This window comes from Gigantopelta aegis, chromosome 1 (assembly GCF_016097555.1).
Source record: "Gigantopelta aegis isolate Gae_Host chromosome 1, Gae_host_genome, whole genome shotgun sequence".
NCBI lineage: Eukaryota > Metazoa > Mollusca > Gastropoda > Neomphalida > Peltospiridae > Gigantopelta > Gigantopelta aegis.
Genome location: NC_054699.1, coordinates 7519678 through 7534362, shown reverse-complemented (window position 1 = coordinate 7534362; position 14685 = coordinate 7519678). Strand labels below are relative to the sequence as shown.

General features: G+C 40.2%; 1 protein-coding gene across 2 annotated transcripts in view; it reads right to left on the bottom strand.

Annotated features, from left to right (window-relative positions):
- Positions 1 to 14685, bottom strand: part of LOC121370163 (glycerophosphoinositol inositolphosphodiesterase GDPD2-like) — a 54794-nt gene that overhangs the window by 17405 nt on the left and 22704 nt on the right. For both annotated transcript variants that reach the window (XM_041495286.1, XM_041495280.1), the window contains exons 3-5: positions 10566 to 10659; positions 4071 to 4229; positions 626 to 719 (exon numbers count right to left, since the gene is read on the bottom strand). In XM_041495286.1, coding sequence (XP_041351220.1) covers positions 626 to 719; positions 4071 to 4229; positions 10566 to 10659 — 347 coding nt within the window. The remainder of the gene's footprint in view (positions 1 to 625; positions 720 to 4070; positions 4230 to 10565; positions 10660 to 14685) is intronic.

Here is a 14685-nt window from a genome sequence, read left to right as displayed (position 1 = left end):
TTAGCGCTAAGATCACCCCAGTGCTTAAAGTTATCTTAGCGCTAAGATCACTTCACTGCTTAACGTTATCTTAGCGCTAAGATCACCCCAGTGCTTAAAGTTATCTTAGCGCTAAGATCACCCCAGTGCTTAAAGTTATCTTAGCGCTAAGATCACCCCAGTGCTTAAAGTTATCTTAGCGCTAAGATCATCTCACACATTCACTCATTCATTCCATTCACTCACTGATTCATCTCGCACATTCACTTATTCATTCCATTCACTCACTGATTCAACTAACACATTCACTTATTCATCCATTCCCCTGATCCTCATCGTGGTACAGGAGTGGCGACATTATCATAGTTTTTCTTGAGAGTGGCGAATACAGCACAGCTTCAATATCTTTGAACATTTAATATTAGTTCTGTAAGCATCTGTGATAATGTTTTCAAATATGTTTGTTCATTCTTTTTATGTTGATAATTCGGTGCATAAATATGTCAATAAATTGATGTACCTTTGTTTGACATCTATTAGCCGATTGTGTGTGTATGTGTATGTGTGTGTGTGTGTGTGTGTGTGTGTGTGCGTGTGCGTGCATGTGTGCTTGGGTGTCATTAAACGTTCATTCGTTCCTACTCACCACATGACGACATACGACAGTACTGCAAAGACACAATCCATGACACCGAGGTCATGATGGCTACTGCTCCGATATGAAGAAACGGACCCATAATCTGTGCCAACATAACTATATAATCAATATCGAACCTCATGTGAGTCATATATATCTTCATATAATACATATCTGACCTCGTTCACAATAATGTTTAACAACACAATATTTTAATACACGAACAAATATCCTGGTTTTGTTGTGGTTTTTGTTTGATAAGTTTTTCTGCCTTTTTTGGGGGTAAGAGTTAGTGGCGTTAGTGTCCCTCTGTCTGTCTGTCTCTCTCTGTCTGTCTCTCTGTCTCTCTCTCTCTCTCTCTCTCTCTCTCTCTCTCTCTCTCTCTCTCTCTCTCTCTCTCTCTCTCTCTCTCTCTCTCTCTCTCTCTGCCTGTCTGCCTGTCTTTCCCTTCTCTCTATATCCCTCACATTCCCTCTCTCCACCCCTCTTCTTCTCCCCCTCCCCACACCTTCCAAGTGTCAAAATAGCTATAAGTTAGATATCAAATAGCCGTTGTTTAAAATGACCTGAAGTGTTGCTTCCCACTCCTGTCCTTCCATTCCCTCTTCTGGATCGTGTAGTTAAAATGTGGATGCAATTGTACTCTTCTTTGATACTCATAAATTAGAAACTTATAGTCTGATACAAATGCATGTTTAATCTAAAATGGGCGTTTGTGAATTGATGCATCTGGTTCTGTGACAGTCCAGAGATTAAAGTAATTAACTTTAGTGGTATTATCTTGAGAATGTCCCATAACTATTTTTATATACGCTCATATTTGCCATGCTACTTTGAGAATTTTGACCAAGCGGCGTCAGACGATTCCATTAATGGTTGTTGCAGACCTGAACACATAGGGGGTAGGGTGGGTGTTTAGTGTGTTGGTGGAGAAACAATATTAAAAATAATTTTACTATATTTTATAAATACCTGTATTTATTATTTTATGTATTTATTTATCTCTCTCGGTCTCTCTTCCCCTTCTCTCTGTCTCACTCTCTCTCTCCCTGCCCCTTCTCTCTGTCTCCTTTTCTCTCCCCGCCCCTTCTCTCTGTCTCCTTTTCTCTCCCTCTCCCTTCTCTCTGTCTTACTTTCTCTCCCTCCCCTTCTCTCTTTCTCACTCTCTGTCCCTGCCCCTTCTCTCTGTCTCACTCTCTCTCTCCCCTGGCCCCTTCTCTCTGTCTCCTTTCTCTCCCCAGCCCCTCTCTCCCCTCTCCCCTTTCTCTCTGTCTTACTTTCTCTCCCCTCCCCCTTCTCTCTTTCTCATTTTCTCCTGCTCTTTCTCTCTGTCTCACTCTCTCTCCCTGCCCCTTTCTCTCTCTTTCTCTCTATCTCCCTTCTCTCTTTCTCTCCTTTTCTCTCCCTGCCCCTTCTCTCTGTCTCCTCTTTCTCCCTCCCCCTTCCTCTGTCCCCTTCTCTCCCTCCCCTTCTCTCTTCTCACTTCTCCTTTTCCTTTCCCTCCCTCTCTTCTCTCTGTCTTACTTTCCCCCCCTTCTCCCTGTCCTCCTCCCCTCCCTTCTCTCTATCCTCTCTCTCCCTCCCTCCCCTTTCTCTTTCTCTTTCTCACCCCTCTCTCTCTGTCCTGCTCCCCTCTTCTTCTCCTTTCTCCTCTTCTCTCTCCCCCCCCTCTCTCTCTCCCTTCCCTTTCTCTCCCCTCTCCCTCCTTTCCCTCCCCCCCTTCTCTCTCCTTCTATCTCACTTTCTCTCCCCTCCCCTTCTCCCCTCCCCTCTTCTCTCTTTCTCCCCTTTCTCTCCCTACCCCCTTCTCTCTGTCTCACTTTCTCTCCCTCCATTTCCTGCTCTTTCTCTCTCTCACCTTCTCTCCCTCCCCCTTCTCTCTTTCTCACTTTCCTCTCCCTCCCCCTTCTCTCTCTCCGACTCTCTCTCCCTCCCCTTTCTCTCAATCTCTCCTCCACTTTCTCCCTTCTCTCTGTCCCACTTTCTCTTCCTCCCCTTTCTCTCTGTCTCACTTTCCCCTTCCCTCCCCGTCCTCACTTTCTCTCTGTCCCCTCTCTCTCCCACTCCCCTCACTCCCCTTCTCCTCCTTCTTTCTCTCACTTTCCTCTTCCTCCCCTTCTCTCTGTCTCACTTTCTTCCTTCCCTTCTCTCTGTCTCACGTCTCTCTCTCCCCCTTCTCTCACTTTCTCCCCTTCTCTCCTCACTTCTCCCCCCTTCTCTCTGTCTCACTTTCCCCCCTTCTCTCTGTCCCTTTCCTCCCTTCACCCTTCTCGCTGTCTCACTTTCTCTCCCTCCCCCTTCTCTCTGTCTCCCTTTCTCTTCCTTCCCCTTCTCTCTGTCTCCCTTTCTCTCCCTGCCCCTTCTCTCTGTCTCCCTTTCTCTCCCTGCCCCTTCTCTGTCTCACTTTCTCTCCCTGCCCCTTCTCTTCCTCTCTCTTCTCTCTCTGTCTGTGTGTCTGTGTGTCTGTCTGTGTGTGTCTCTCTCTCTCTCTCTCTCTCTCTCTCTCTCTCTCTCTCTCTCTCTCTCTCTCTCTCTCTCTCTCTCTCTCTCTCTCTCTCTCTCTCTCTCTCTCTCTCTCGCTATGCTCACGTAGTCCTGGAGTAAATCCTCAAATTCGAGAAAAAACAATAGAGATATTCGGGCAAATTGTCCTAACCTGAGGCCTTTTTACCATGTAATTCCATCGTTCCACCCGCAATATTAGTTGTAATATATGTAAACATGCGTAGTGATTCGTTTTAAACACAATATAGCTGTTTGGCAATAATGCTAATATAAAAACAATTTGTTATCCAGATTCTGGCATTTTCGTTTAAAACAGCAAAAACAGTCTACCCCCTCCCTTATAAAAAACGGAACCACATATGTCCCAAGTGTTTTCACGTAACATTTATGTAACGCCAACAGCCTTCGCAAATCTTCACTGGAATGCAAGACGAGGGATTTATCTCAAGGGCATTGTCTATAAGAAAGGTTAACATTCCTTAAGCCAAAATAGTTTTCCATGGCCTGGGGTGTTGATCGTTGATGTGGTAAACATGTAAGCGCCTTTATGTAGACGGATTAAGTAACTGCAATATTTATAACCTTAAACGATAGTGGCAAAAAATGTCAAGGAGATCTCCTTAGATATTTATGTTACCATACGCGTGTACAGAGAGATGTGCAGAGAGAGAGAGAGAGAGAGAGAGAGAGAGAGAGAGAGAGAGAGAGAGAGAGAGAGAGAGAGAGAGAGAGAGAGAGAGAGAGAGAGAGAGAGAGAGAGAGAGAGCGAGAGAGAGAACAGACAGACAGACAGATGGGGTGGAGAGTCGAAATCCCTGCTCCAAGATCGATATGACTTACTGAGGCTAATGTTTGGGATATACCTCAGCGATTGAGCTAAATCCCGCACCGTTGGTGTATATGTCATATGTTGGGAAAACTAAAGCTTTCAAACGGTGGTTATACAAACCTTAAGCGACAGATAGACCGTGGTCCACTCTGATGCCCACAAGATGTTGATGCCGATGGTGAACACGACGCAGAAGACGAGAATCGTCACCGTGATGATGACGTGAACCACATGCAGACGGAGAGGTCGCCCACGCAGCACACAGTACACAAAATACAACTGAAACCAAAGGAAATATAATTTATCCTATAACTTACCCATGGTATCCATGTCTAAAACCCATGTGATAATTTACTTTATTAACCCGGTTAATAATGGTATGCAAATTTGCAAGGTCTCTAGGTAATGTGTTGCTGTGGATGGGTCATTTGCTTACAAGCCAACAAGACCCGTGTACCTGAGCGTAACGTTTTCCAAGATTTGTTTAAAATGCGTGACGTCAAACTAATCTGTGCTAATCGTGAAAACGTCATATTATCATACCATACTAAACAATTAATTAAAATGTTATTTCAGAATTGTTATCGGATAAATAGAATATGACGTCATCACCTCGTCTAATTAATCCATATTACTCGTGAAGAATCCTCTATATACTTAAATTTAATTTGATTGACGTGCCTATGCCTGATGAGTATTGCAAATTACTCTGCGGACAGCTAACTGGCCTCGATGACGACGAGGTTAAGCCATCGGACAAGACTGGCAGGTACTGGGTTCGCAGACCGGTACAGGCTCCCACCCAAAGCGAGTTTTAACGACTCAATGGGTAGGTGTAAGACCGCTACACCCTCTTGTCTCTCACTAACAACTATATACCTGGATATAAGCACGGAAATAAGTTGAAATGAATATGGACAGCTAATGTAGAACAAAAACTGGTCCACATGTTTACTTATAAATACAGGGCCTCGTTCCACGAAGCGATCTTAGCGCTAAGATCACCTTAAGTGCATATGTTAACTGTGCAGTTACGGTGATCTTAGGGCTAAGATCGCTTCGTGGAACGAGGCCCTGGCCTAGAATTTAAGAAATTATTACATACGCAATTTCGATTTAATATATATATATATATATATAATATATATATATATATATATATATATATATATATATATATATATCTGCATTATTAGACATGGAAATCCATTCACATGGATATCAACTCTTGATTTAACATATGCTTAGCGCTCGTTTACAGGAATACTGAATAAGAAGAATGAAATGTTTTATTTAATGACGCACTCAACACATTTTATTTACATATATTTAGAGAGGAAACCCGCTGTCGCCACTTCATGGGCTACTCTTTTTGATTAGCAGCAAAGGATCTTTTATATGCACGATCCCACAGACAGGACAGCACATACAACGGCCTTTGATATACCAGTCGTGGTGCACTGGATGGAACGAGAAATAGCCCAATGGGCCCACTGATGAGGATCGATCCGAAACCGACGTCCCATCAAGCGAGCGTTTTACCACTGATCTACGTCCTGCCCCGTTTGGTGATCACGTTCGCATACAGTGATGTATTAAATGACTGAGGTGTTATATTCTTATTACTAGAGTAGCTCATGGTGGTGTTGTATGCAATTGTATGTCCAGAGCTAAACTCTTCATGAATCCACTAATTGAAGGTCCAGGAACAACATTTGGTTGGTAACACATGGGTGAAATGGCCACGCCCTTTTTGCGCGAAGTACTACCATCCGCAGTGACTATATCTCCAGAACCGTTGGACATAGGAGGTTGCCTGACCACTCAAACAGTGCGGAATGGCCACATTAAAGGGGGGGGGGGGGGGGGGGAGGGGGGGGGGGGGGGGGGGTTCAGTAATACATTTTAATGTCCAAAAGTCAATGGTTTTTAAGATAATTGCCAAAAACAGATTTCAGCATGTTACGCACCACAATTATACAATACCTCCAAGGCCACAACATATGTATGCCACTTTATCATATTGTCCCTTGGTTAATCGATATACTACGTACATTATCTTGTTTTAAAATATAGCTTTCATTAATGTTCATAATCAAACTGCAGATATGTATTTTATCATTCAGGCTAATGGATCACAAAATGGGAATTTTGTGGTTTGTACTTCAGTTCTTCCATCAGATACAATAATTTCTATGAGACTGCCTTATTCGGCATAAAGCACCGGAATAAATTAAGGATTCTATTGAGTCCAAATAAATGTATATTATTTCTATGAGCTCACTTTCGTGTCTCAGAAACTATAAAGCTGGAACATCCCTTAATTGGGATGTTGATACAAAAGTTTTTTGGTGTTTTTGTTTTATCTATTGCTAATAAATATATCGTATTCTGCTAAGAGCCCAGACAGAGCTGCCAACTTGGATTTGCCTCATGTCAGGGTTGGTGTGCCTTGCACTGATATTAAACATGATATTAACCAATATATCTTCTCAACTTGGCAAGCTTCGTTCTGTCAGTCAGTCTTGGAAGAGTGGCAATCCTCATACAGGCGGCGCAGGACGAATGAAATAGCTCGCATCAGTCACACATACTTGAACAGAGCAGAACTTTATTTGTGATGTAATGAAACATTCGATTCCAGCCTCAACACATTTTGAAATTTTTACATGTTCACTTTTATTCAAAATGTTAATATACGTACCTATGATATTTATATACTTTAATATACATGTACTTGTGATATCTATAATTTGCACAGTTCTTTACACTGTATTTTTAATTATATATTGATGTTGATCATCAGTTCGTGCAGATTTGTACTATTGTTTGACACCCAATAACCTATGTATTTTTGTGTGGTTAAACATTAATTAATTAATTAATTCATTCATTCATTCATTCATTCATTAATTCATTCATTCATTACCGACGCATATAGCCGTAAATAAAATGTGTTGAGTGTGTCGTTAAATAAAACATTTCCTTCCTTTCTTCATTCATTCCTTCATTCTTCCACCTTAATATCCTCTCAGAAATACCTAGCTCGAGTAACCTGTAGCCATCCCCTTATTGATATGTTGTAGGGGAGGGCTAAAGAGGGCTACTGTGTCTAAATCTGATACCACAAAGCTTTAGTTTGATTATTTTCGAGTACATTCATGACATTAAACTTACATGTTGTTAACAAGTACCAACGCTACACGAAAAGACCCGACGCCTCCATGCGAAACGAACCTGCGTGGTATTTTCTTGAAGTGACGTAGAGCAAAGTCACAAAGTGTGTTCCCACGTGACACTGGTAATCGCTAGAATCCCCAAAATTATGTATTAGCCAATAAGCCTATATAGTGTTGATTAATATTTGTGACGGAACATGCTCTTATCTTTTCGCCTGTGGCGATGTTAATTGTTTTAGAAGGTTGTGTGCAGCTTGGTTACGTAATACCTCCGCGCGACCCTACCCCCTAATACACACCCAGACCAGTGGTGGAGGCCATGTGGAGAGTGGTTACGTAATACCCCCGCGCGACGGTGGTAGAGCTGCGTCGTAATACACACTTAGACCAGCAGTGGAGGCCATGTGGCCAGTAGTTACGTAATACCTCCGCTAGTTCAGTTTACGATCGGGGTATTGCTGGCGAACTAGGCGACGACTAGTCTGACCATCTAAGAAAATATGCCGTCTTAGTCGCTGTGGAAATATCACATGATAGGGGGAGTACCGCGATGTGCCCCCAGGCGATATTCGGATATTGTAATAAATAGCTAGGATTTTAGATATATCGGGGAGAAACTTTGGAAGGCTGCTGGGGAACGGACGTCGTCCACTGAACGAAATATATAAGTTCAGTCCGGACGTGGTAAATATATTTTTCTGCTCTGTTGTAATAACCTTGATGTGATTGATGTGACTTTAAATATTTTAATACTGTATTATACCAATATTATTTAGACAGTGTTTCCGGTAATCTGACGAAGTAAATTGTAGGCTTCACTGTCCAAAATATTAAAGCTTAACCAGTCATCCTAGAGGACCTAGGTAAACTGTAGGTTATTGTCTTTATTGTGATAGGTACCAGTATTAATTCTGTATTACAAGGTTACTGAATGAGTAGTTAAGGGTTAATTAAAAATTAACCAGTTAGGAATAGAGTTGTAATTCCTTTATTAATTAAGCTCCCCTGGCAGCGTTTCTCAATTATCACACGTGTGTGTGTTGTATCACGGTGAAGTGATTAGAATATTGTGTAAACTAGACACCTAGTGATTAACTAATTAAGTGATTAGTTCTGGGTTGTTATTATTATTGTTGTTGTTAATTAATTAACTGCGGAAAATATATTTGTCAGCTTAAGGTTAATACAGATTCCAAAGTGTATTGTGTTTTGTTGTGTTTTCTAGTGAACTAAACGTGCTATATTATATACTTATATAAGATCTTATCTCTGATATACCTAGAGCCGAGCTACTCGGGTATTGGACTGCCCGATACAAAGAGATCTAATAGATATACAGTTAGGAGAGATATTTGATAATCGTGTTTTATTCAGTTACGGGTATTATAGGATCCCCGTGACAATATCCAACATTGTGCAGTAGAACCTATTACTCGCTGAAATTGACCTTTCTTGTTCGGAATATTAATTCCTCACATCTGATGTTCTTTTTGTCATTGTGTAGGTTATATATAGAAGAGTTCTCATAGAGTCACATGAGCCCAAACGTTAGCGGCCATTATAGTACGTTTCTGACTAATACAATCACTAATATTACATATTAAATAAATTTTCTTGTTTGAAATACCAGTGCCTGTTACTATATATTAATGAGTGTCTGGTTCATATTGAAATTTACTTTTCAAACATATCATACAATTTACGAAAACATTATCTTCACTCGTTGAATACGTTTTAAAACAACTCGATGGTATCTAACGGCCACTCGTGTAGTATTCTCTTTTAATTCCCCCCCCCCCGTGAAAAAGGTTACTAATTAATTTGTCAAGAACTTTAGGAATATGAAAGAGTTAAGTTTTTAACATTATACATGTAGTTATTACCTATTTCAAACAATGAGATATAGTGAAATTAAAACATTTAATAAGTATTAGATGAAAGCTAAATTTGTGCTACATAACTTCATTTATTAATGCATTTTACAAAAGTAAAGTTTTAACAAAGTCGTACGTTTTTGCTATCTACGGGTCATGTTTTAACACTTTGAAACATACAACAGTTAACTAGCTCCCTTAAACTGAATGTTTGAATGAGGAATATACATTTTTATGTTACCCACATTAGCGAATATACTCGAGATTGTACTTTAACAACGTGTACACGTGTTCATATCTGATGATAAAGAATTTTGAACACGAGCATTTACTATGGAACATATCACTTTATATGGTGTATTCTGACTGAAACCTATTTGCTTACCCACACAGATATCACACTCATACATTAATGACATTATCACCCAGGAGTTATGTTTTGGATTGGGTTATTGTGTTACTGATATTTACACAATTGCTAATCAGATCATTCCCTGGTGGTGAATAGGCAACTAGCACACTAATACTTTTAATAACAGTAGCCAGCGTGTACCCTCAAACCACTACAATCCATTTTTATTAATAATACGCTGATATAAATGCAGTACAATAATAAACTTCAATAGCACTTACAGTACAGGTTTACGCACAACAAATCAACATTGGTGGGGGTGGAGGAGGTCGTGGTAACAGAAAATGAAATTGCTATTACACTTTAACGCCTTCTGAAACAAAAAAGAAACATCTAATAGGGTTCATTGTAGTTTTTTATGCAGATTGTTGCCAGACTCTTCAGGAATGAAGTAATTGAACAATAGGAACAGGAACAATAGGAATAATTGTATTGCGTAACATGCTGAAATCGGTTTTTGGCAATTAACTTAAAAACCATTGACTTTTGGATATGAAACTATATTACTGACCCCCCCCCCCCCCCCCCCCCCCCCCCCCCCCCATAATGTGGCCATTCCGCACATTTTTGAGTGGTCAGGCAACCTCCTATGTCCAACGGTTCTGGAGATATAGTCACGGCGGATGGTAGTACTTCGCGCAAAAAGGGCGTGGTCATTTCACCCATTTCGCCCGCAATGGGAAATGTGTTACCAACCAAATATTGTTCCTGGACCTTCAATTAGTGGATTCATGAAGAGTTTAGCTCTGGACATACAATTGCATACAGCACCACCATGAACTACTAGAGTATACAGGCTCCAGACAGTTACCAGATTCTTTGACTGACAGTTGACGTCATGTCTATAATAATCATCATGACAGTGTTCATTGTGCAAAGGTGAGTCACACATCAAACAAGTCGACTAGTAGAAATCGGGAAGGTTGCCTACAGATAAAAGCTGTATATATATATATATATATATATATATATATATATATATATATATATATGGGCCCGTCGACGGGGATCGATCCTAGATACTAAATACTAGATCCTAGATCGACCGCGCATGAAGCTACCGCTTTACCACTGGTCTACGTCCTCCCACTACTGGGTAAGAACACAAAACAAAATAGTGTCTAAAGCTAGACGATTTGATACAACATACCATGAGAATAAAGAGATATGCAAATGTGGCGCACACGAGACCGAGCAGCACCCTGTACCACGGAATCCATGTCTTCAGCTTCCCAAACAGATCCCTGCAAAACAATGAAATGGGTGTTGATCGAAGTTACAAGAGCACATTGATTTATAAATCATTTGCTATTGGATGTCAAACATTTAGCTGTTTTTAGCGCGTAGTCAACGAGGAACTTGGAAACCCGCTACATGTTTTTACGTTAGCAGCAAAGGATCTTTTATATGTTCTTTCTCACAGATAAGACATTAATTAATTTCAAATAATTTTCGTGCTTAGATCCATTTAAGGTTCAAGCACGCTGCCGTGGACACACACCTCAGCTATCTGGGCTGTCTGTCCAGGACAGTGGGTTAGTTGTTAGTAGTTAGTGATAGAGAAGATGGTGTAGTGGTCTTACACCTACCCATTGAGATGTTAAAACTAGCTGTGAGTGGGAGCCGGTACCGGGCTGCGAACCCTGTATCTACCAGCCGTATATCCGACGGCTTAAACACGACACCACCCAATGGATAGGTGTAAGACAACTACACCCTCTTCTCTGTCACTAAACACTAACACTTAACCCTCTGTCCTGGACAGACAGCCCAGATAGCTGAGATGTGTGCGCGCAGGACAGCGTGCTTGAATCTTAATTGGATATAAGCACGAACACAATTTAAAAGAAAGAAAGACTGTATTTGTGTATTTTAGAATAAGTACGGCCCTGCCCCCCTAACCTTCATACACCCCAGACAGAGTTGTTAATTCTTTCCTAAGTATGGAGAGCCACTTAATAAAGTGGATGACCAGTTCACGTTTTATCCGTCTCTAAAGTAATTAGGTTATTTAGATAGCCGACAGACGTCATGTGGATAGACTCGACATGTGGAGATAGACACAAAAGATAACTTCGCTTTAACTACTCACACCGGAAGAGTTATCGGTCCTGACCTAGGTTAATGGCTCATTATTTACTTTATTACTATAAGTGCTACCACTTCCTTGTAGTGATGTTTTCTAGGAGGATGGGTGATATGGCCAGAGCCACCGAGAGCTAAATTGCGTTAGCCTTAAGTAACGTTGTTGCATGTAAGGCAACTGGCGTTAATATATCGGATATTGTAGCCAATTCTAAATCCTGTAGTATACTTTGTCACGTAACTCGACGAGTTTTTTTAAAAATGATTATTATTATTATTCATGAAAAGCCTGAAATTGCAAGTTTGTGATTCGCTGAAATGGGTGGACAATAACAAGTTGTTGACCAATTTGAATTAAAGATGCTATGTCATAATTGCATAATTTTGGCATCCCGCCAAATTATTTATTAACTTTTGAGTTGAAATGTAAGTATTGTTCCTTTAACTATAATATATCCATGAACAATTGCAACTAAACAAGTAACACAATACCTAAATCTGATTAAAATTAGCTCTATTGGTATATACCAGTAGATCTAACAGCATTGCGTGGACTCCCATGTCCAGGTGACATTTCATCTATAAATAACAATTTAAAGGGACATTCTTGAGTTTGCTGCACTGTAAGATGTTTCCGACTAATAAAATATTTCTACAATTAAACTTACATATTAAATATATTTTCTTGTTTAGAATATCAGTTTCTGTATATTCAATATGTTTCTGATCGTCTTATTATTTGTAAGATACCCAGACTGGATTTTGTCTTCAAATAATTTCGTACGTACAAAAAACTATTTTTTTAGGAAATAAAATGAAAATTAACCTAGCACAAATATTAGAACGATCAGAAACACATTTAATATATAGCCACTAATATTCTAAACAAGAAAATATATTTAATATGTAAGTTTAATAGTAGAAATATTTTATTGGTCCATAAAATCTTAAAACATTGCAGCAAACTCAGGAATATCCCTTTAAATATCGACCAATTACACTTCGCCTATTATAGCGTTATTCGGGAGCATACAAATTCTAAAAATATTGGGCGAGACTATTTATGCAATAGGCGAACTTGTTGGTCTATTTCAACATTTTAAAAACAGGGGGAAAAGTGCAGTAATAAACTCTGAATTGTATACTAGTATACACAGATTTTACGGCTATACCATCACGGTTTTTTTTCGTCTTGAAACGTATTTTATATAAAATTATATATTGAAATTAGTTTCCGGCATACTTCGTAATTCACACAAATCATTTCGTATACCCTCGGCATAATCCCGAATGTTTTCAAATTCTGTTCAAATCACAGGCATTATTTTGCAAGTAAGGTTTTGATTGGTCGAATGAAAGGTCAACTGGACATGAACTCCAACGGGCTGCTGTTAGATCCACATGTAATAGTGGAGCTAATTCTAATTAGATTGCACAATACCTGTGCCTTACCTGGCCAAAATATAATTTCGTATCTCATAAGTTCAAGGGCCATATCTCTGTCAAAAATAGGCAAATCCCCAATGGGTGTCCAAACTGAACTGTATCTCTACAAGGCGACGCTATAAACAAAATGTCAGCTAAATACCTTAAAGGTAACACACCACCATTTGAAACAGGACTCGAAACGGCCTGTGGCCAGGTCGCCAAATGCGAACAAAGCCCTTAAATATTACAAAATAATGGCGTTAGTCGTCCAAATAATATTATTTGGGCGATCTTCTTTCTATAATAAATATGAGCTACCATTAATAGTTGTATGACATCTATTTATTCCACATTAAAATCTTGCTCGTGGGTCACACAACTGAACGTATCAGCTTACCGTAATTTACCAACATTCATTTAAATTATAAACATTGATGTTGTAGACCGAATGCAGTCATTCTGAACCATTCCCAGTCTGGAGCTCCACGCGGTAAGACGTGTTTGTTTCGCTTGTGCACACTGCACGTGCTTTCGTGTGCTAGACTTGGGGGTCCTTCATTTCGTTGTTTTTGTCAGCGAAATGAAGTTTTGTACTGGGATGTATGCGGCCATTGGAACTGATTGAACGCTGGAACACTTCTCGTTTCGACAGCCTGCACCACCAGGTTGGATTCTTTTTTTAGCGAGATTCCTTGCCTCCACGTCATTTCTCCGTCTGACTGTCGACTTGTTTTTTGTGTGACTCGTATGACGGCCATTCTGCAGAACGCCACGGTTGTTCGCGTTTAGTCTCTACATGTCCGAGCCTGTCCTAGCAGCACTGGCAGATTGACCGCCCCACTCTAAGAAGAAATAGGAAACGGGGTCGGCCCCTACTACTCTTTTTCTAGACATTACCGTGCTTTATAGTGATACCATCTCGTATCCTCCGGAGTCGGGCCCGTCGCACCACTATACCAACCCATGACGACTGGACTATACCCTAGTCTGATACTCTATCTCGTTCAGACGGATCCGGCTTCTCAAGATCTGTATTTCAGCACAGCACTACACCTTCAACGTCTATCGACTTTCAATCTAGGGGTTTTCTTGACGGGATGCAACCCATCTCGTCCCTTTAAGCTGTGCACCCAAACGGCCTTAACGAGGCCACTCGCGTGGGCATATCGATCGGACTTTAAACTTTTAGATATGCGTTCAAAATTTTATGTCGAAATTACTTTTTTTTTTTTTTTTAATATTATTAAATAGTCCGATGCTCTCTTCTTTCTCTTATTTAATTGTGGACTGTCCTTCTAAAATGCTCCAAATTATATAAATATTCGGCCGAGCAGTCAATTCTTTTTTATTTTTGGCTTGTAACCTTTTTCTTTTTTTTCTTTATTCTATTAACTTTTTCACTAATTGCTATTTTCAAAATTCTACCCATTTTCAACCCCCCCCCCCCCCCCCCCCCCCCCCCCCCCCATCCCGAGTCAGGTCCACCGATCTTATCGGAGGTCGGACTCGGGATGGGCGTGTTCAAAACCCTAGTGGTATATGGGCACGTTAAATTAGTTATCATCATCATTATCATCATTCTGAACAAGTTCCTAACCATTCGGAACATCTCGGCCGAATACGCGATAAAATCCGAACATTCACGAATGCCGTTTTATTTTTTTGTTATTTGTTTCGTGGTGTTCCGATTTCTGTTGAGAAGTTGTTTTTTTTATCTTGTTTTAATTGGTTTTTTAATTGGCCAGTTAACTTGGTGT